This window comes from Aquarana catesbeiana, linkage group LG01 (assembly GCF_042186555.1).
Source record: "Aquarana catesbeiana isolate 2022-GZ linkage group LG01, ASM4218655v1, whole genome shotgun sequence".
Classification (NCBI taxonomy): Eukaryota; Metazoa; Chordata; class Amphibia; order Anura; family Ranidae; genus Aquarana; species Aquarana catesbeiana.
Genome location: NC_133324.1, coordinates 860451671 through 860474747, shown reverse-complemented (window position 1 = coordinate 860474747; position 23077 = coordinate 860451671). Strand labels below are relative to the sequence as shown.

Below are 23077 nucleotides of genomic sequence, written 5' to 3'. Positions count from 1 at the left end.
AGAAGCTCCAGATCCACTAAGGACATACATGGTTAAATCTGCCATATTATCGGCCAAAGAACTAATATGATCCTAAAATTCCATACAAGTGCAGCACAGCTGCGAGTCCCAGCACTACCTTGAAAATGTGGCAGAGGATGCAAGCAGGGCTTCTTTTTGGTGCATTTGTCAAATCTGTTATTCGTCCTGCTCTCTGTTGATTTGGTCTGAGGAGAGTCATCATTTGCAGTCAGGTACTTAAGGAGCTCCGAGCAGGGGCGCCTCTGTGGCTTCTGCGGTTGACAAATGTTTCTGGGTTTATTGCTCCAACAGTTCTCGCTCTTCAATGTGAGGAAAATAGAGAGAACAAGGGAGAGAGAGAGTGATAGAAAAAAAGAGAGGGGGCAAGAGGGTTGAAGAGAAATGAAAAGAAATAAAGAGAATGAAATAGAGAACGATGAAGAAAGGACCATAAAAGGAAGAGAGAGAGAAAAAAAAGAAGGTGGCGGAGAAAAGGGAAAGAGAAAAATGAAATTAGTGAACAAAATCCCTGATAAAAAATATAAACTTGTCTCTTGTCTTTTATTAATTCTGTGAAGTGCTCACAATAACTGCACTGGGTCTATGATCTGTGAATAATTGTTTGCAGAACAAGGCAAGAAAATTGCATTTAAAATTCCCAAATGCTGCTTATACAAAATTTTATTTCATTCCTACATTGTCTCAATGTTATCCTCTGGAAACAGAGGAGCATCTTGTTTTTACATTCTCTTTTTAATAAAGTAGGGGATTGAATCCACTTAATGTTTATTTGTTACCTGATGCTGCAGAACAGCATTTCACAGTTCTAAGTGTTCCTAAAATGCTTAATTTTTAACTATTGTGGACAGTAAGGGAACATTAATTAAACAGCGCTGAATTTGCCATGGATGTACAACTCTGTGCTAATGGTAAATAAAAAGAACTACCTATATATCACAGCAATACGCTGCTTTCCAACCATCATCCCTGCTGGCAATTTCAGCTGAAAGAAACAAAAAGTGCCTGTGATCTTCAAAGTAACCAACCAGTGTCAGCCGATAGTAGGTACGTACAGGCATACCCCACTTTTAAGAACTCTAAGGGGTTTATTTACTAAAGCTGGAAAGTGCAAAATCAGGCTCACTTCTGCATAGAAACCAATCAGCTTCCAGGTTTTATTACCAATGCTTAATTGAACAAACTGGGGTTAGAAGCTCATTGGTCTCTATGCAGAACTGAGCCGGATTTTGCACTTTCCAGCTTTAGTAAATAAACCCCATTGTGTACTTAACAGTGGGGTATGCCTGTATATGGTTACCACACTGGCTTCAATGTTAGGACTGTAGTCATGCAGCACTAGGGCCCCAAGATGCTCTCAGCATGTTTTCTATCTGCATTTGGGCTCTTGCATACAGACATCTAAAAACGTCACGTTTTAATTATTTGAGTGTTTTTGTTTGTTTTTTTTTACATGCATTTGTTTATTGGCCTGTACACACAGGGGCTAGCATTGCATATATATCAGTAAAAAAAAAAAAAAAAATCTGCATTTCTGGTCCGTATCTTACAAACACCCCCTTGATAAAAAAAAAAGCCATAAGAATTTTTACGTGTGCATCTGTGCATTTATATTCATATACTCATTTACTAAGCCCATCCTCTCATTTGTACTAAGGAATATCGGATGTTTATACATCAGTTCAGTGTGTAAGAACCCTTTGTGTGAGTTTTCTCTATGTGCCTCTCGGTCATCCCATATTCTAGAAAGATAAAGACATATTTACTACCAGTATATGAACTGGCCCTAGAACATAACATTAGATTGTAAACGTCTAGGGACTGATAGGAACAGGCCTCTGCACTCTACAAAGTGCTGCAGTATTATACAGATAAATGAAATATATAAGGCCTATCCAAGAAGGCCACAAAACACTAATCAATGATTAAATCCCCAAACACACAACTGTCTAGTAATTGCCAGATGACGGAGATAACTGATAAGATAACTTATCAGTTTTCTGCAACATTTCAACTACTGTATATTGAAGGGCGGATTTTATTGCTCTAAATTAATTACGAATGCAACCTGACAGCGAAGACAGCAATATGCACACATATTTATATGAACCGAAAATGGGATAATATTTACAATACTCAATAGGATTAGAGCAGGGGTGTAACAATCACCCTATAATGTTATGTAATGCCCCAGTAAGTGGTGTTTTAACACATCCACTAGACAACACAATTCCCAACTCTTTCAATGCTGTTGTATACAGTTAATACACTCCATATCAGAAAATAGCACAGTGGGGTAGATTTACTAAAGTTGGTGCACTCAGAAACTGGTGCAGCTGTGCATGGTAGCCAATTCAGATTCTAACTTCAGCTTGTTCAATTAAGCTTTGGCAATAAAACCTGGAAACTGATTGGTTTCTATGCAGAAGTAAGCCTGACTTTGCACTCTCCAACTTTGCACTCTCCAACCTCCAGTTGCTTTAGAAAATTTTTGAGAGTCACTCTAGGCCCTTATAAAATATGATGATTCCAAAAATAATGATTCCCCCAGCAACTGTCACTACCTCCCACCATCTAACAGACAATGTTTAATGCAAACAACTTCCACCAAAAAGATTACTCTAACAATGTGCTTGTTTTGAACCTTGATAGCTAGAGCACTTAGCTTATCCAAGTCCAGGAGACCCTTATTTGATTTTGAAGTGGACAGTCTCTCCTTTCCCAATAATTATTCTAACATATTCCTATATTGATTACAATCAATTTTCTGCAAATTTTAAAGCAAAACAACCTCACAGACTATAAAATCTCTTTTCTCTACTCTATACACATGCTCTATAGATACAAATGACCTTTGGCTCAGACATTTCATCTTTGCCTAATGTCCACTGATTTTTTAAAAGGAAGCTGTTGGGTCAAAACTAATGCCCTGTACACATGACCAGTTTTCCCGTCGGAATAAACTTTGAAGGTTTTTCCGACAGAGTTCCGACGGAATTCCGCTCAAGCTGTCTTGCATACACACAGTCACACCAAATTCCGACTGTCCAGAACGCGGCAACGTACAACACGTATGACGGGACTAGAAAATGGAAGTTCAATAGCCAATAGCCAATAGCTTCCGTCTCGTATTTGCTTCAGAGCATGCATCGTTTTTGGTACATCAGAACAGCATACAGACGAGCGGTTTTCCCGATAGGAATTGGGTCTGTCGGAAAATTTTGAATTTCTAGGTCCGTCAGAATTTTCAACGTAAAAAGTCCGATGGGGCATACACACGATCGGAATATACGATGAAAAGCTCCCGTCTGACTTTTTCTGTCGGACATTCCGCTCGTGTGTACACGGCATAAGAGTGTTTCCTAGCTTCTTACCTAACCTTTTGAAAAGCTAGTAGGCAGGTTTGACTGCAGACTAACATATATCATTCCGTGCAGGTAGCTGGCAAAAAAAAAGCTAACAATGTGAGCCCTTATATTTCTAAAGCATCCAACCTGACACTTTTGCTTTAAATCACAGATGACTGACTGTTATCATCAGAGAACAGCCCAGCAGTGGCGAGAATAGTAGGGGTGTCTATTCAAGATGGAGGGGGGGGGGGGCATTGATTTTACCCAGGGGCCTTAAAACTTTTTCTTACACCCCTACATGAGATTTTCCATAAAACCAGTGGACTATACAACATTTGTAATGTAATAGAGATATGCGTGTACATTACTCTACCTTTCATTAATTGTTATTCCATTTTATTTTAGCAGGATCAAAGGAAAAAAGCTTGTACCTTAACAGGTGCAGAGCTTGTTCTGATCCTCTGATTAGGGCTTGCATGGTTGTGTGCGCTGAGTCCGACACATTCATTATAAATCAGCTGAGTGTTCGCTGGAGCCAGTAAGAGCTTCTTAAGCTAAAAGAAAAAAAAATAAGAGAAAGGAGATATTACATACTAGCCAGGATTGCAATTATGTGTCTTAAGATATGGCACTGTTAGTTAAAATTAGTCATGAGAGATCATAGGAGTATACTTTTATGTGCGGGAAGTAATGCAATCAACGCCACATAAACACGGTTACAAGAGCTCGTTATAACACGGTGATCATTACATGGTTGGCTTTTACTGCAAGACAAAAAGCTCTGCTGTAATGGACAATCTGAGAAACGAAGCCTGCAGATTTCTAGCTGTTTAACTGTTGTTACTGCTGACTTCTGAGCAGCTGCTGGTTAACGGAGCATGCTGGGACCTGTGGTTAATTAGCTGGGCTATACAACGGAAAAAAGAGGTCAAAATATGTGGCCACCAAACATCTTTTGCCTATACGACATTGAGAAGTTTTAGCATGCTCATACCCTAAGAATGTGTGAACAAAAGGTTGCTGATGAAAAATTTCCCAACCCAAGTAATAGTTAGTACTACAGGATTCATGGGGCTGTCAGTTTCTCTGTGTCCCATGGACAGCTATGCTATTATTTAACCCTGTTAATATTTCATTGACTGGACTACAAGCAGTAAACATTTATGTATGACTTTATATTGGAATGCAATACTCTTTCATGGTTCTTAGTTATATTTTAGTGTGACATAAAAAAATATTCTTTTTTCTCTACAGTAGTTTCAAGTCTACACTTAAATATGCTGGAAATTCTCACATCATAGCATGAGCCTATAATAGTTCCCATAGGCAGGCCATGAACATAACATTTGGGTTGTTTATCAGAAAGTAGTTTGACGATAAAAAGGTCCTTCATATATTCACTACAGATAACCATTTGTTTTTATTTGTTTTTACATACTATCATAAAGGCTGTGGTGTTGCTTTATTAGACTTAAAGTGTTACTAAACCCAGGACCCTGCAGTCACTATATCTGGTCTCCCACAGTACAAAGAACACGGAAAGGCAATTATTTTAGTAAATATAAACTCATCAGCAGTATATAGCAGTCTTGTGACTTCTATCAGTGTCCAGCCGAGCACTGGTTAAAGCTTTTAGGAGGAGTTTTCATTCTTCTCTCACTGTCCTATGAGGCTGCATGACCCTTGACCCTCTGTCTGGACAGTGCTGATTGGCCCTGTGCCTCCAAGAGCTCTGTACTATCAGAAGATGGATTGGGGACAGTAATAGAAGGGGAGGATCAGGGAAGACAGGATCAAACAGCCTTTTTACACAATGCGGAGGATTAACCCCTTAGGTTCCACAGTGAGTATAACAAGCATGCTTTTCTGCATATACAGACTGATTTTACTGTTGTGGGTTTAGTAACACTTTAAGAGTGGGCACAAATGACTGTATATATATATATATATATATATATATATATATATATATATATATATATATATATATATATATATATATATATATATATATGGATTGCCAGACTCAATTTGAACTAGTGGTGAACTGATTGAAAAATAAATTGCTTATAAAAGTATTCGGCCACATTTGTGTAATCTGTACATTCTGTCAATCCTGATTCTCATATAGAGGACAATAAACGTGGTTGTATGATGACAGCAGACACTACAGATATAGTCATCATATAAATGGATTACCCGTTTTGTTCACTTAGTAGTTAAACAGACATACGCTTGGCGAGATAGCTGCTTGTGCTACAGAGACAGTTTTTAGAAGAACTTTACTAATAGCGTAAGGGTAAATTTTGGTCTGCTTTCCCTATTTAGAAAAAGGGGTGTCGTGCATTGATCAGCTTGTCAGCCATGTTCACATATAAAAAGTGGTATTGAGACCCACTAATTGATTTATATAGTAAAGACGTGCAAAGCGCAAAGATGGTGTGCAATGTGACAATAAAAAAAAATTAAAATAACAAACAACCAGATGAAACCATGAATTAAAAAAAAAAAATCTTGCCAAAAACATAATTAAATCTTAATCTAATGGGAGATATTGTAGAACTGCATAGGTGGACAGGATTTGATTCTCCACTGTATCTTTACTGTTTTCCATCAACCTTGTGGGCAGATCTCATCCTTGCGTGAAAGCCAGGGTTCTGTGTGCTACATTTTCTGATTCCTATCTCTGGAAAGCATTCTCTTTACATTCCCGTAGAGCAGTAGTCTCCAAACTGTGGCCCGGGGGCCGGACATGGCCCTTTGCTGGCTTTTATCCAGCCTTTGGGGCACTTTTCCTGCCACTGATGCAAGACACTATTCCTCTCACCGACACCAACAAAGGGACATAATTCCTGTTACAACAGCAGGGCACTATTTCTCCCATTGACACCGATGATGGGACACTATTTCTCCCATTGACACCGATGATGGGACACTATTTCTCCCATTGACACCGATGATGGGACACTATTTCTCCCACTGACACCGATGATGGGACACTATTTCTCCCATTGACAACGATGATGGGACACTATTTCTCCCATTGACACCGATGATGGGACACGATTTCTCCCACTGACACCAACAAAGGGACATAATTCCTGTTACAACAGCAGAGCACTATTTCTCCCATTGACACCGATGATGGGGCGCTATTCCTCCCACTGACACCAACACCAACAATGGTGCACTATTCCTTTTCCTAATGCCAAAGATGGTCTCTTCACTCTCACTGACTCCAATACAATTTCTTCTCCCAATGGCTACTCTCCAGCCCCCCTAAAGTCTGAAGGACAGTAAACTGGCTCTTTGTTTTGAAAATTTGGGCACCTCTGCTATACAGAAACCATAAAGTGGCAAAAGGCATCATAGTGATGTTATTACCAGGCCCCCTAATGGAATCTTTGTGAGAATATATAAAGAATGTTTTCCAGAGACTTCAGATCACAACACAGTGGTCGAGGTGAAGGAAGTCCTGGACAGCAGGCCAGCATTTCAGGGTAGAATTGCACTTTAAAAGTATGTTAAAACGATTTTAACAAGAAGATAAAATTAGACAACCTTTTCTTGGCTAAATTGCTACTAGAAATGTAAAACGCGATAACGTTTACCAGATAATGGCCACCTTGCTGATAAGTTAGCTCAAGTAACCTTACATGTGACTGAGAGCCTCAAGAAGCTCCCATGACTTTTAGCTAAATGAAAGATGGAAAATGATTTTTGCAAATAATACAGATAAAATAAAATGACCATATGCACTATTTAATGCTCTTCTTTCCATTCTTTGGCGTGTCATTCTTTCTCCTGACAGAGCTCAGAGACAACATCTATAGTTACAAGAAAAGCTGCAATAAGTCTACATACATGTATGCGTAAAGGCAGCTTACACTGGTCAATAAAGCACTCTTGCCTTAAAAGTATTGAAACGGATAGCATTGATTATGGGCCCAAGATCCCATTACCAATCAATGACGGATGTTAAAAATAAGTGTCCCTAAATAAACGCACCCACGCACTTTCCAGATCAACAGTGGCTCCTCTGATTTCAGCATTTCATTTGCAATTTTCAGTACAGCTGTTTTTTGTTTTTTCTACCTAATATTAAAGTCCAAACCTTATTTTGACTACATCATACCCATGCAGCGGGTAGCCAGAAGCACATCCAATTCCTGTTAAACAGTAGGAAGGGTTCTTACTAGTGACGGCTCTTCTGCCTCCTGTGTTGGAGGGGTGCCGTCAGGCAGGGAGGAAAGGCTCGGATCATGTTCACTGGTCACATCTCCATCTGTCAGTGCGTCAAAAGAAGGCAATCCATCCTCGTCCACAGGGAGACTGTCCAGTGTTTCTGTAAGAACTGCTAGCAGGTTCTCTTCATTCTCCTCCTCTATTTTCTGCAAGGAAAATAATTGAATGTGTCAATAATGTAATAAAGTGCCATCATCTTACAAGTAGTTAACCTACACCTAGTACATACATCCAGTGTCACTGGTTTGTAATTACATGTCACAGTCCTGGTATTAGTTCTTGTTAGCTAGGGAAGAATGAAGTGGTCTGAAGCATTCTACTTTTATTGTAAAAATGTTATACTGCCGGTAAAGAACACATAGGCCTATCTGACAAATGTAATAAAAAAGATTTGTTTTCTATTTTGCTGCACTCCATAGCATGTTGTAGATTTACAGTCTACGAGCAAGGAAGAAGGACCCAAAAAAGGCACCCTGCATCCCTGCCTTCGGATGCAAGCCACTCATTGGATTGGATATTCATGGCAGGTTGGCCAGAAGGAGTATTATCAGCAGCAAAAAGGCTGATAACATTGGTTCTCATCATTCATAAGTACACAGCAGTGCAGCATGGCAATGCTGCAGTACATTAACTTCAAGGCATTTAGGGTTGTCTTCATCCTAAAATAAAGCTCTTTAACCGGCAGAATCACTGAGTATTTATTAGATTATAGAAAATCCTGGGGGTTAAATATGAATTTCCATTTCTCTGTTTTACTGTGATCAGTAGACTAATAGATTCTAAGTTTTGTGTATACTTTTGTACTTAAAGGAGAAGTATAGCCAAAGCTCGTTTGGCTGCACTTCTCCTATGGATCACAGGAGTGCAATTCTTTTTGCACTCCCGTTTTCAGCAGACAGCGGGCTGAAGTCCACTCTCTGCTGACGTCACAGAAATCAGTCAAGGCACCGCGTCATCCCGACAATGGGATTCGGGATCCGCTAGGTGCCCCACACCCATCTCAGCCTCTCAGCGTGCTGTTGAGAGGCTGAGATGGCCGCTCCCCTCTACAGCTCAGCGCTCCAGTGAGCGAGGATATAAACTGCTAAATAACTTTTCTCATCAGCAGTAACCTGACATTTGAGTCAGTAGAAGAAGAGGAGGATCTGTCCATACAGGATCAAACAGTCTTTTTTCCACAATGCAGAGGATTAACCCCTTAGGTTCAACAGTGAGCATAACAAGCATGCTTTACTGCGTATATAGAATAATTTTACTGTTATGGGTTTAGTAACACTTCAGGCGGAACACGGAAGCGGCTGACAGCAGGGGTCTATTCGTCCCTGTTCTCCATTTCAGGGACAAATCAGGCACAAATTTTTGCCTGAATTTGGACCTGAAACTGAGCCAAAGACGCACAGGACGCCTGTGCAATGCGCTCCAGTCATGCGAATTGGATGCGGGTAAATCCACATCCAATTCGCACTAGTGTGACCCCAGCCTTAAAGTGTAACTTCACTCTCTCAATCAACATTGGCTATCTTTAATCCTTATTCTGCTAGCATTAGTAAACAGATGGGAAGCTATATCATATTTAATTGTTTTGAACTTTTTTTTTTTTACATTTCTACTGTTACTTTTTGATTTCTTGCCTAGGCAAATGATTTCATACATCCCAGGAGTTTTCAGGAAGAGAGGAGGGCTTTTCTCAGCTAAGCACATCCTCATGCCTTCATGCCTGAGCTAAGGGCAGATGGATTCAAGTAAATGCTGCATGAATCATCTGCTCTTACTCAAGATGGCCATGACCAGAAATGCTAGGTGGGTGTTTTGGAAGTAATTTCTCAGCAAAATAAAGCATGGAGACATGGATGGATGGGGGAGTTTGCTTTGAATATTAAAAATGAATTAAATAGCGTTTTTGGTTTGTGGTGCTCAGATGCAGAGTAGTTCCGCTTTAAGTTACAGGTAATCCCTGTTAGACTGAGCAACCCCCTAACCACCCCCCGGCATATTATCTCTTCAAGGAACGCCAATAGTAAGATATTCATGTAGGAGTTCTTGGCCATGGCCATATTCACAATAGAGTCTCACTTTTCCTGCCAGAGAAAGAGTCCATTTCCTTTTGGAATGTTCCACACAAAATAATACAATTTAACCATGCAATGTAAAGAGGAAGACTCCAATATAAGCTCTGAGAAAGGTGAGCCAACCCAGAAACCTGTTTTTAAAGATCTAACTGACAGTGATATGCAACCACTCTCAACTTAGTCAGATATGGAATTCCTTTTTCGAATGTTCCCCACAAAGTAATACAATATAAGCATGCAATTTTAAAGAGGAAGACCCCATTATAAGCTCTGAGAAAAGTGAGACAACCCAGAAACCTGTTTTTTAAAGACCTAACTGACAATAATATACAACCACCCTTAACTTAGTCAGATATGGATGTACCCTTAGGAGGTCACAAACAATGTGTCGGGTTATATATAAGGATTAGTAACAAACATCACAAACATCTTTGTTTTACATAATGTTGACAAACGTAAAGTAGTGATTATTACCGTTAAGTTTGAGTCTGGAGTCAAACTGCAGGATGGACAATGCAACTAACCAAATTCAAATTTTCAACTGCACAGGGATAGAAACTCCTACATACATATTTGCAAACATTATACACCATCCTCTAATTTGGCTATGACTTTAGCCAAAGTACCATATCACAGAATTATATATAATGCCGTATCGGAAGCCAGTAAATGATCACACACACTAGATAACATCCTGGTCTAGAAATGAAGCACATGTAGCAGATTTGAACTCAATGAAAACTACTAAGGGCCTGGCACAAGAGGAGAGGGGTGACCCCTGAAAGCTACACATCTAGGTGTCCTGTAAGGTGAATGGAGTGACAACCTCAGCCTGAACTCCGACCAGGCCACGCCCCCAACACATTCCACCCCTAGGAGCTTAGTCATGGGGAAGGGCTCTGGCACATGGCTGTATGCTAGGACTGCAGGTGTACAGGATAAAATACACTTGCATGGGAACCACAGAATTTTTGTCCACTGAGATGTGTAATGCCCCGTACACACGATCGGATTTTCCGACAACAACTGTTGGATGTGAGTTTGTTGGCGGAAATCGAACTTTTGTTGTTGGACTTTCTGCCAACAAATTTTGGCTAGCATGCTCTCAAATTTTCCACCAACAAATGTTTGTTGTCGGATTTTCCGATCGTGTGTATACAAGTCTGTCGGACAAAAGTCCAAAGTACAAACACGCATGCTCAGAATCACACATCACTACTGAACTTCCTTTTTATCGGCTCGCCGTACGTCTTGTACGTCACTACGTTTGTAATTGTTGGCCAACATTTGAGTGACTGTATGTATGCAAGACAAGTTGGAGCCAACACCCTTTGGATAAAAATCCATGGTATTGTTGTCGGAAAGTCTGATCGTGTGTATGGGGAATTACAGAAAACACCATGCATGGCTAGCCACCATTATACTTATTTACATGCATACACATATGGGTGCATTTTTCAAAATGCAAACTGTACACCAGGGGTAAGCAACCTCGGCACTCCAGCAGTGGTGAAACTATGGGGTTGATATGCTAAAGGCCAATAGACTGAGCACCTTGGAAAGTGCAATTTCACTCTGCAAGTGCAGTTGCTCCAGAGCTTAGTAAATGAGGTAAAGCTTCACTTTGCAAAGAATACCCAATCACATGCAAGGAAAATTAAAAAAAACTGCATTTTTGCTTGCGCATGATTGGATGATGGAAGTCAGCAGAGCTTCTGCTCATTTACTAAACTCTGGAGCAACTGCTCTTGCCGTGTGCAACTGAACTTTCCGAAGTGCACAGTCTTTTTGCCTTTAGTAAATCAACCCCTATAAATCCCATCATGCCTCTGCCTAGGAGTAATGCCTGTGCTTGTCAGGGTCTTGCAATGTCAAATGGGACTTGTAGTTTCACCACAGCTGGAGGGCCAAGGTTGCCTATCCCTGCTGTACAGTAAATAATTCACCCATATGCGTGTACATGGAAATGTAAGTCCTGGTAGTTAAATACACATAACCACGCACAGCATTTTCTGTGTTGCATCTCAATAGGCAAAAATATATTGCAGCTGTAACCCCCCCCCATTTACTAAACTCTGGAGAAACTGTGCTTGTAAAGTGCACAGGTTATTTGCCTTTAGTAAATCAACCCTAATGATTCATCATTTACTCTGCTCACTCTGCTCTCCTCCCGTCAGCATGTTCCCTGTTAGTAGCTTTGCATACAACACAGCCTGATTGGCTTGTAGTGCTGCCCTCTCCACTTTCAGTTTGAGAACTGTGCAGAGGATGGCAGAGGCTGATAAGAGACAGAAATGACCGAGACAGATTCAGGAACTTATGCTAATGACATGTAAAAATACATTTCATTGTTTTTTTAAATGAATACATAGTTGCATTGAATGCTCTTCTGAACTTTTTATTGTGCTACATAGTAGACGCAATTTAGAAAGATCACAAAGGGTAAACTGATCATCATTATTATAGCATATTGAGTCATTTCAGCACCTGCTTTGAGTTCAACTTTTAATGGTAATAAAAGGTCATTTCAACCAAAACTCTTGGATAGATGTCAGTAGATTAAATCACCCACCAGCTTCATACATCTCTTGAGATTCTGGTGGACAAATCCCAGCATGGAGTTCCCAGTTCTGTTCATCACTGGTGACCTTTACAAAAGGGGTCTCACTTTTCCTGTCAGATTTTTTATAAATGTTTTCTTATATGAGAACCAGAAGGGGGTTTAGCTATCTGGATCAAAATACCAATACTGGGTGGACTAACCTTTAACTTTAAAAGTATCTCCATGTGGCCTCATGGCCTAGATATATAAACAATAAAGAAGACACTACTCTAGGTACAGAGGTCGAACACGTTTTATAGCTCTATATTGATATGTAAGATACAGTTGAATTAGCTTTTCCTTGCAGGCACAAGGTTTAAATGTTAGCAGGATAAGATTCTGTTTGCTAAATTGGAAACACCACCTAATTGTGGTATGATACTTTTTCATGTAAAATTCTTTGCAAAATTTAAGTGATAAAATTGCTCATTACTAAAAAAAAAAAAAAAAAACTTCTTTCTAATTTACGTTGTAGACGATAAGTTATTTGTGATCTTTTACTTTACAATAATATCATATCACACATGGGTAGTGTGTTTGCAATTGAGCAAATAGAATTGTCTAATGCTGGTATTCTGCCATTAGCAAACTTTAGCAGAAGGAGACACTCCCAATTTCAAATACTGAACTGCTTAGGCAAAATTAGTTTAAAAAAAAAAACGCTCTTTTAGCGTTTTACCATTTGATGGTGCAATGCATCGGAGCAAAATGTAGGAGCCAGGGCATGGTCATATTCATTATCATCTCTAGATTAAAATTATTGCTGCTGAAATATAGCAGTCACATGGCAACTAGGGGCGAGCTTAGGTATAGTCCAAACTTGGGTTCCTACTGAACCCTGCAGAAAACTGCTCCTCCAGTCCAGCTCTGCCCAATGAACTGTGGCTTGACTCTGTCCCACAAATACATGCATACTAATGGGAAGAGATGCTTGTAAGATCATCAACTTAATATGGTCACGTGGCCATATCAGATCAATGATATTGACCTGATATGGCCATGTGGCCATACTAGGTCAATGATGTCACGACCAACCCTGATCATGTATGTACATGCAGCTGCACAGCAGGGAATGGCCTGTCCAAAGTTAGTTGGGCAGCAGTGGGTGGAAGTGACAGCTTCTTTCAGGTTTCAGTCCAAACCCAAATTCAGATTAAACCCAAGCAAATTTGATTTGTTGAAAGAAATGTATGACAGGTCAGCTTTAGTGACACCTGCAACAGATTTTTGAAATTAAGGTTATATGGAGAGCTCAACTTTTGCTAACAAGATGTGCATGGTCCTGCCCTTCCCCTTCTCCCAACCAGCCTAATGGTTAGTGAGGATCTCTATTACACAAAAGGATCAATAAGGAGGTTTGGAAAGCAGGAGGCAGTAGGGCCATGTTTGACTTTTGTATTTTTTTCTTTTCATATAACACTCAGGGTTTGTGTCAAGCCTAATTTACGTTATTTTACTAGTTATCTCCAAAACAAAATCCCTACCCCCTGCAGATTATCCTACACCCTGCCACATTTCAAATGATATTACAAAATTTAATGAGTGCACATTTGCAAAGCTGTGCATATCTTTCATCAATAACCATGAAAGACCGGATAATTGGCTTTTCTCTGCAATAATTCTCCCTTCTGAAAACACTGCAAGTTTGGACAGCAGAAATCTCCCAGCATGCCTGAACCCTCCGATGGCTGAGGTCTCAATATTCCCCTCATTTTTTTACTGGTCAGTGCTTTCCAGTATACTACCAGGTTTGGAAATGCAGCGTTCACACTTGTCACAGCAATAGCTACATTGGCACAATATTGAAAATGATAGCAGTTGTCAAATTATGTTGCTGGAATTTGGAATTTCATAAAAAAAATATCTTTGAAAAGAAAAAAAAAATATGCAAGCAAAAAATAAGTGGATACGACTTTTCAGAACAGAACAAATCAGTAAGCAATTTATTAAGCTGTGAGCGGGGCTTTGCAGTGCAGTCAAACAGATGCCCTATATTACCATGGCATGGTGCCATCTCTCCAGCTGTGGCACAATCTTGCAATGAGTGCCTGTTTACTGAGCAAATGTGTGACACTAAAAGTCTGGGCTGTCAACTAACGGCACACACTCTCTGTGCATTTGTCACAGGAGACACTGCTGGCCCTGTGTCTTTAGCATATACACCAGGCCTACTAGTAAACCATATTGACTATATACTCAGCCAAGGGACCCTAAGCTTTTAATGCACTCCAATAAAAAAAATTCATAACTAAAACAGACACTTAACTGAAAGGCAATTTCCCCAAAAATATAACAAAATTAGAATCCTTTTTCTACAGAAATATAATTTTGATGTCTCATTCCTCTAATGGCCGTGCATGTGCACAGTTTTGTATCTTAGGCCCTTTATGGGGCTACTTCTCCAGATCTCAACCTGGAAAAAACCTCAGCACCTATTATTATAGTGGCAACATATTTAAGAGCAATCAAATAAACTTGTCAACACCGTAAGGAGATAAAAAGAGAAACTATCACTTTCCTCATTAAGAAAAAAATGACAGATTCTCTTTAAAGAACAAGGCCCAATCCACAAATTTATAAGCCCCATACACACGGCCAAATGCCGGGCGACATTGTTCAATAAAAAAGTCCGACATTCGGCCTGTGTGCTTGGCAGCCGGTCCAACAGAAGCCAGCCGCTTGGCCGGTTTCTGTCGGACGAGGATGCTGGAAAACCAGCAACCGACTGGCTCCCGATCAGCTCTCTTAGCCAATGGCTGAGAGCGTTGACTGGAGTGTTCTGGCGGGGGGGCATCCCCCTGTCAAAATACAACAGCTCAGCAGGGGAGATAGCTGTACTAAAGTCGGCTTGTTATGACAGCGGTTCTGACCAGAGCTGACAGTTTTTTTCTTTCAACCTGTTGGGTAATCAACAAATGTATCAACAAATACATAGTGCAAGTGCCTGCCTGATTGGGTGCAAATTGATTGGATAGACTAGATAGGTCTTCATATTACATAGTTTAGGTAAATTCAAAGTTTTTGGTAATCCATAGGGGGAGGAAGAAGTTAACTCTTTTTAAATTCCAACAGCAGCCTATATGGAACCTACACAGGGTTTTGAATAAGGGTGGGTGGGGGAATGATCTTACAAAAGAACCTGTCACACTGACCTGAAGGCTTGGTGAGGACAAAGCGACAGATTTTCCTGTAAATGGTGATAATCCAGGCACGTCCATATTGCAGATGTTTTTCTGTGGTCCCTGCAGCTTCCAGACTCTTAAACATTATGTACCGGTAAGTACTAAATTCATTTGGGAAGTTGGCACTTTGGCCCACCTCTATCTTCTCCTGTACCTTCCTATTGGTCCAACAATGTGATGGGCAGCCTTAGAGACCAACAGAGAGGTACTGAAAACAAGAGGGAACAGGCTAAAGTAGCGATTGATACACATCTAAAGGGATAAATGTTATAAAGTTTCTTATTACAGCACTAAAAACAATCAGGTGATGATAGTAAAGGAACAACCTCCCACTTAGAACTTCTGCAGGGGTCAGTAGAATGACCTATCACAAGATCTACAAAACAGAACCTGCCATGCATATGCCATAGAGTTTGCTAACATTTTACATTGTATTTCGTTACTTGAAGAGGTTGGGTTATGTTTCAACAAGGCTGAAATTTCACTTCACGTATAAATGTGCCCAAAATTGGAACAGTATCAGACAATTATAGTTTCACAATTAAAGCATCCAAACTCATGTGCGGAGAGACCAAGAATGTGTAATGTAGGTGATTAGCGGCTTCAGTCGCAGATAGACTGGCTGACATATTCCGTGGGCACGGGTCTTCTGCGGAGCAGACTCAATTAGTTTTGTACAAGTTTAAGCAATCAAACGCCCAAGAGAAAGCATGGCATGTAACAAAGTCGACTTCGCTAAACAATTAATGTCACATTATATTATTGCCTGTGTCCCAATTTATGCAGCAAATAAATCAACGTCACAACAGATGAAGCACACTTGCCGACTAACACATGTCTGTTTAGGAAGTGACACGGCAGAGCGGCCCATTACTTACTAAAATGACTCTGCAAGGTAACCTTTATATTTCTGACGAAGCTATTATTTCTAATTATCCCAAATTGCTATTTATATAGAAACAAATTTATTAGCAGCGGAGGGAAGGATGGGGCTCCAAAATGGTAAATCAATCAAAAAAAGGTGGGAAGGACACAGGCTTGGAAACATGTGTGAAAGATAGCTGGATTAAAGAAGAACTCCAGGCAAATATGAGAAATCACAAGCAATATAAACCTGACCAGGGTTTTAACCCCTCACTAGTCTATCCACACAAAAAAAGAAGTTTTAATAGCTACACTAGATACAGTACAACCTTTAGGTATGTAGGCACTGCACAAAACTGGCAACGTAAGCACTAAGATATGACAATGAGTAAATGTAAATAAAAATGGGTGAAAATCCTACAACGGCAGGTCTATAGCAGCATTCTATTTCAGTTTATCCTGGAAAACCCTTTCAGAAGAATTCAGTATAAAAGCAAGCAGAGCAGCTGTGACAGAAAGAGAGTGAAAATGTGAACCACAAACCCAGGTTAAGAAACCAATAAATAACAGAAAGCTCAGACGTGGATTGTAATAACCATCTGTTTGATATTTCCTTTTGGCAGTTCCACCTTAAATAGGAAGTAATATAAGTTCTATTTTTCTTCTACGTGGTAAACTCATCTACGAAGAAAAATGGTTGATGTGCAAGGTTACTGGTGAACATTTATTTTGGGGAATATACAACTGTATCAGGTATATTGCATTCTCTTTAAATAATAGATCAGAAAGTCGATTCTTATAGCCTTTCATCTAAATGTGAAAAACCCTCTCTGTTACAGCTTTTCCTGGGCTTTCCAATAGCTTTATGGTGTCAAGTATTTGCATCCACTTATACCGCTACAGGCTTTGCCTCTTCATACACGTCTTAGAGATGGAAAATAAAATATGGCCCCCATAAAGCTGTTCCTTGGGGACAATGCCATAAAAATAGAGTCAGAAGGAGCTGGGATGAAATATTGGAGTTGTCAGATGGAGTTATTGACATACAGATGAATAAAGGGTTGCAGGATTTTAGGTCTCTGGAACACCCTGCCAGACAGATGGTACATCAGAGAGGCTGATGTTAAAGCCATGTTCGCTATTCTAGAATAAGCGGCCTTCCAAATTTATAGGCCAGGTCACAAAGGTGGACTTGGTTGATATAAAAGGAAAAAAAGCATTAAAGAACCTGTATTAATAAGATTCCACTGGAACGAAGGCCTCTTGCCATAGGGGTATTAATACTTTCTACACACATATGTTTTATGTTTCACTGATACTACAAAAAAAGACAATTCAGTTTAGGGGTGATTAGGGTCAAATTACTCACTGGTCACCATGGCATTGGGGACTAACACATAAATTCTGGTGTGGAGATCTCTGGAATTTACAAACAAAAGTGAAACGCTGATTGGTTGAAATGCAATTGCAAAATATTAAATATGGCAGACATGACAACATCACTGGTGAGAAATATTCCAAACATTTTCCTGTGTTGTAATCAATTTGTAATAAAATTTGTTACTGTAACAATCCTGAAAACATTTACCATCTAAATCACATGCATCAAACACAAGGCCCGCGGGCCAAATCCAGCCCCCCCAGGTCATTTCCTGTGGCTCTCGCACCTCTCCTGCAGCTATGGCACCCCCTTGTTTTTGGCACCCCCACCTTGCCACAGCAGTTGCAGGACAGAACTTCTCTGCCAGGTCCTGTACTTCTCCATTCAACTGCAGAGAGGCTCGACTCTGCCTCACCCCCCCTCCCTGTGCTCCCAGCTTCTTCCTGGCAGCAGCATAAGGTAAAGGGGTGAACTATGATGTAAGACGCATGGGGAAACCTTGACTTGGCGGGGGGGCTCTTAAATCTGATAAAACGGAAGGTAACATCTGATCTTACAGATACAACCAACCCTTTGAGGGAAACCATAATGCTGATGTGGCCCACAAAGAAATTGAGTTTGACACCCCTGATCTAAATGATAAATTTAGATTTTTCTAGCCACTAGAATGAAATTGCCTGCATACATTTTATACACATGAATGTGCATAAATCTGCACATTAACGCGCGTAAATCCGCGCAAGACTAAGCATTTTTTACACTGGATTTTCTGCCAGGTCCTAGCAGAAAGATTCAGTGTATATCGGGTTGTTTTAATACGCCCATGTGCATGCAGCCTTATAGCTTTGAGTGATTTATTATTTTCAGATATTAGTGTAAATGTAATATTAGATTAAAGATATGCTGTCTTTTATGGTTTATACTGTAACTCTATACTGAAGTATCGGTAAATAAAATCTTGAAAAGTCAGAAGATCTCAGTTTGCAGGGACCTACAATTAATATTGTCTGCAAATCATTAGTCATTAAATAAGAAAAAATGTTGTGTGCATGTCTTTCTGTGCCACTAGGCACATCAAATCATGCTGTTTTTTCAGTAGCAGATGTTGTTTTTTACGGGGACGGGTTGCTCGCTTGATGTCCAAACCTCCTACTTTCTCAACAAAGGCTTGGGACCAGTCATGTAGGAAACTGAGATTAGGGCCAGTTTAGTCAGATGCCAATTAACCTACCAGTATGTTCTGGAATTTTAGGAAGAAGCAGGGTAGAAGGAAACAGGAGAAAACCCATGAGAAAATGTCAACTATTCAAAATCGGGACACCAGTAATACAAAGCTAAAGCATTCCCAAATACCCAATACTGAAGTCTCATAGCAAGTATGGACAGGTCTTATTTGGTAAGTGCTTACAGATTAATCAGAGGAAATGGTTAAAGACCAACTCCAGGCAATGAAATGTTATCTCTTGCAGTGGTGCTGTGCCTGCAGTGCAAGGGTTAATTGCTTATTTATGTCTATGTTTTTAAAAAGTATAACAAAAACTTTATTGTTCCAAAACGTGAAAATAAAATCCATCAACATGGGCTTAAAAGTCACATGCACCACATGCAGAATGGAATCAGAACCCTATTACGTATAAATATTACATAGAGCAGATAATTATTTGAAAAACTCCCCCCAAAAAAGGAACATTAAAACAAATTAACAATAAAAGGAGATTTACTTTACCGATCCTCTGCTCCTCCCTGTAGCTAGATTGGTCCCCGCAACTTCTGCAAGCTCCAAGCTCTAATGGTCTAAGGTCCTGAACTCATCAAGACCACAAGCCCTGCTCTGGATGTGAGGATGCAGAGGGACAGTCCTCCACCAGATCGTGGGGGTGCAGAAGCTGTGGGGACCGGTCTCTTCTCCCCTGGACAAAATGGGTTATTGCACTGCAAGGGTTCATTTTTTTCTGCCCGGAGCTGGGCTTTGTGGTTTTGTACTGTATAACCAAACCCACTAACAGCAAAAAAGATGGTGGCACTCACTGCACATTAGGAGCCTGGTAAACCTGTTGACTGATTTGCAGTTTTAGTAAAATAACTGAAAGCTATTTTTGACAAATGCGTCATGAAATGTAATATTGTTGCCATTTGATTGGCTCACAAGGTCAAGACTACTGCTTTCCCTTAAAACTATTTGCACTGTTTAAAATAAGGATCATTTATCCATATTTTTACATTTTCCATAACTTTTATTTATCAGTTTTTATGGGATCAGTAGAGGGATTTTTTTTGACACAATGGGGTTGATTTACTAAAGGCAAATCCACTTTGCACTACAAGTGCACATGGAAGTGCAATCGCTTTAGCTCTGAGGGGAAGATCTGAAACGAGGGGAAGCTCTGCTGATTCTTTTCATCCAATCACGCACAAGCAAAAATGCTGTTTTTTATTTTCCTTGCATGTCCCCCTCAGATCTACAGTGTCTGCACCTTCAAGTGCACTTCCAAGTGCACTTGCAGTGCACTTGTAGTGCAAAGAGGATTTGCCTTTAGTAAATAAACCGATCACAAAAAACAAGCTCACCCTATTTTAAACTTGTGTTCATTTTATGACAGGTGCTTCAATAAGGCTGCTAATTGGTCATCTCCTAGGAAGTCTGAAAAGTATCTCAGCACCATACAAACAGTAACACTGGACTTTCATCTCTGTGAGCCACAAAGAAATCAAATCTCAAGAGGGATATGCCCTATGACCATAAGCTCTATTCACATTTTTTAAGTCAATTAATGATTAGATTATACTTGTGTAAACGTCATATCTGTTATGTCCTTGACACCAAGCTTTGATTGTGAAAAAAAGGAAAATATCCAGGAACAAGCAATCACCAAGCTGACTGCACTAACAAGCTAACGATAAGATACAGTTTTCTGGAGCCAATGCTTTGGTTGTAGGCCCAATATGAAAAATTTATGGTAATTGAAACCACGGAATCTTTAGAAATGCAGTCAATTTGAGTCAGTATCAAAAGGTCACTCTTTTCAATTTATACTTGATGCTGAGAACAATATTGAGAAAACACCTGAAAGCAAATGATCTTATCAGTCTTCAGACCTTAACATTTACTGACTGCGTAAAGTAATTTGCTGATTAGTAAATAAATGCATTACCTGTAACCGTGACGGTTTCTACTAGATTGAGATCGCTAGGGGGAGGATGGCTTGGTAACAAAAGAAGTTGACTTGTAGAACTAGTAATGAATGTTGCATTAGGTGATTTGTGAACCAGGTTGCTGAAAATACTTTAGTAAGCTACCAATGATTTATTAGAAAAGAACATGAAAGACAAAGAGGGAACAATTTCCAATACATCTGGGAGAGCAATTCTCCAGATGGTTGGTAGACTATAACCAGTTTCAAGGTCTAATTTCCATCCACTTGTTTAATTTGCTCTTTTTCTAGGTAACTCTGATTCTTAAACAAGCTGCCTATTCACAGGGGCTTATTAGTCCATTGCACAACTGCATTTCACCCAATATGTATATTTACAGGACAGCACATATAAGATCAAACCTCCTAGTTGTGTTCTTTGTATGTACATATCTTTGCATGACCTGTTTCAAAATTTCATTCCATGTTTGATTGCCTTTACTATTTCTGCATAAAAGGTGTCCCCAAAAATCCCAAGGGTCAGAGCATATATCAAACGTATCACTCATTTGGGGAATATAGCAGTCGAGTGCATCAATATACATCCTTAATGCAAAGTTGGGAGAATACTCTGCCAGGATACTAGTCCTATATTTGTGCACAATGAACAACTGCTAAGCTATGCCCATATGGAAGGTCACGTAACTGTTTAGCGGAGACACATTTATCATGAGTGCACAATTTTGAACCACCAGTGAAAAATTTGCTGTTCTGGAAAGTTTACTGGAAGCAGACTCTGCAGAAACAATTATACCATATTCAGCATGGCCCTTCAATGCCTTTCTAGAAGTACGGCCCGAAACAAACATACCTCAGAACATTTTCAGGTGGCCATCATCTCATCACACAATATTGCCTTGTTATACATTGATCAGCATGCAACATAGTTATTTTGACTTGGCCTCAATATACTGACTGGGACATTCCACGTCCACTTTGCTGTTCTAGGGAGTTGCAAGGACACATTTCTCTGGCATCTCTTCCTGCAGTGTATGACAACAAAGCTGAATGACGGAGTGGACTACAGTCTTCTACTAAAATTCTGCACTGAATACAAGACAGAGATCATAGCATATCCAAGCTGCTCCACATTTGGAGAGACTGTTCATGCTTTGGAACCACAGCCTTCTGTCCCTCATTCCTATGTATAGACCTCTATCTAACAAATGAATTGCCTACCAAAAATGCTATACTACACTAATCCTTTTTTCCACCTGTTTTCAAAAGTCAGTATAAAGAAATAGAGGTGAGAAAACACACCTTGATTAATATTTTTTTATATAATAGAATCATTTTATGCATTCGTTTTTTTATTGAGACATCCCATGTCCACTTTGCTGTTTTAAGCAGTTGCAAGGACACATTTCTCTGGGATCTCTTCCTGCAGTGTGTGACAACTACATTGAATGACAGAGAGGACTGCAGTCCCTAAAGTTCTGCACTGAATACAATACAGAGATCAAGGCATATTTGAGCTGCTCCTCATTTGGAAAGACTGTACCTGCTTTGAAACCACATCCCTCTGTCCCTCATTCCTATTTTTGGTCTGATTTATAGACCTCTATCTAACAAATTAATTGCCTACCAAAGGCGCTATACTACACTAAACCTTTTCTTCAACCTGTTATTTTCAGAAGTCAGTATAAAGTAACAGAGATGAAAAAACACACATTGATTAATATTTTTTGTATGTAATAGAATTATTTTATGCATTCAGTTTTTGCATATTGCTTCTTCACGATTCACCTAAAGTGGGGTGTGACAGAGGTGTGCATTTTACCTAAACAATCTGTGCATTGCATCTCTTTCTCTTCTCAAAATGTTGGGGTGTATGTCAAGGAGCTCAGCCTTTACTGCAACTTCTTAGGACAAACTATACAGTAGCTCATGTTGGGAAAAAAACAGTAAGCCCTTGACGTGAAATAGTTACGCCTGATTTATCCAAGTGTCTCATGAAAAATCTTCTTTTTTTCCTAACTTGTCCAGAAACTAGATTTCTACTTTCAATCATTCATACTACTTCGGGAAAATGGAAGGGAGAATGTGGTCGTTCTAGGGATAAAAACCAGATTTTTCTTTGAAAAGAGGAAACCTAAGCGCCATTGTCCATGCCACCTGGGGAAAGGTAACCACCCTATGTTAAAGAATGAAAAGAATTGGATGCATGAATGCACA

General features: G+C 39.7%; 1 protein-coding gene across 2 annotated transcripts in view; it reads right to left on the bottom strand.

The window, feature by feature from the left end:
• The window catches only part of PPARGC1A (PPARG coactivator 1 alpha), a 127598-nt gene that overhangs the window by 62750 nt on the left and 41771 nt on the right, over positions 1-23077 (bottom strand). Inside the window, exons 3-5 of one of the 2 annotated variants that reach the window (XM_073609301.1) lie at positions 7565-7759; positions 3800-3922; positions 119-320 (exon numbers count right to left, since the gene is read on the bottom strand). In XM_073609301.1, coding sequence (XP_073465402.1) covers positions 119-320; positions 3800-3922; positions 7565-7759 — 520 coding nt within the window. Of the gene's footprint in view, positions 1-118; positions 321-3799; positions 3923-7503; positions 7760-23077 lie in introns of those variants that run through there. The other variant, XM_073609310.1, reaches the window with a different exon arrangement.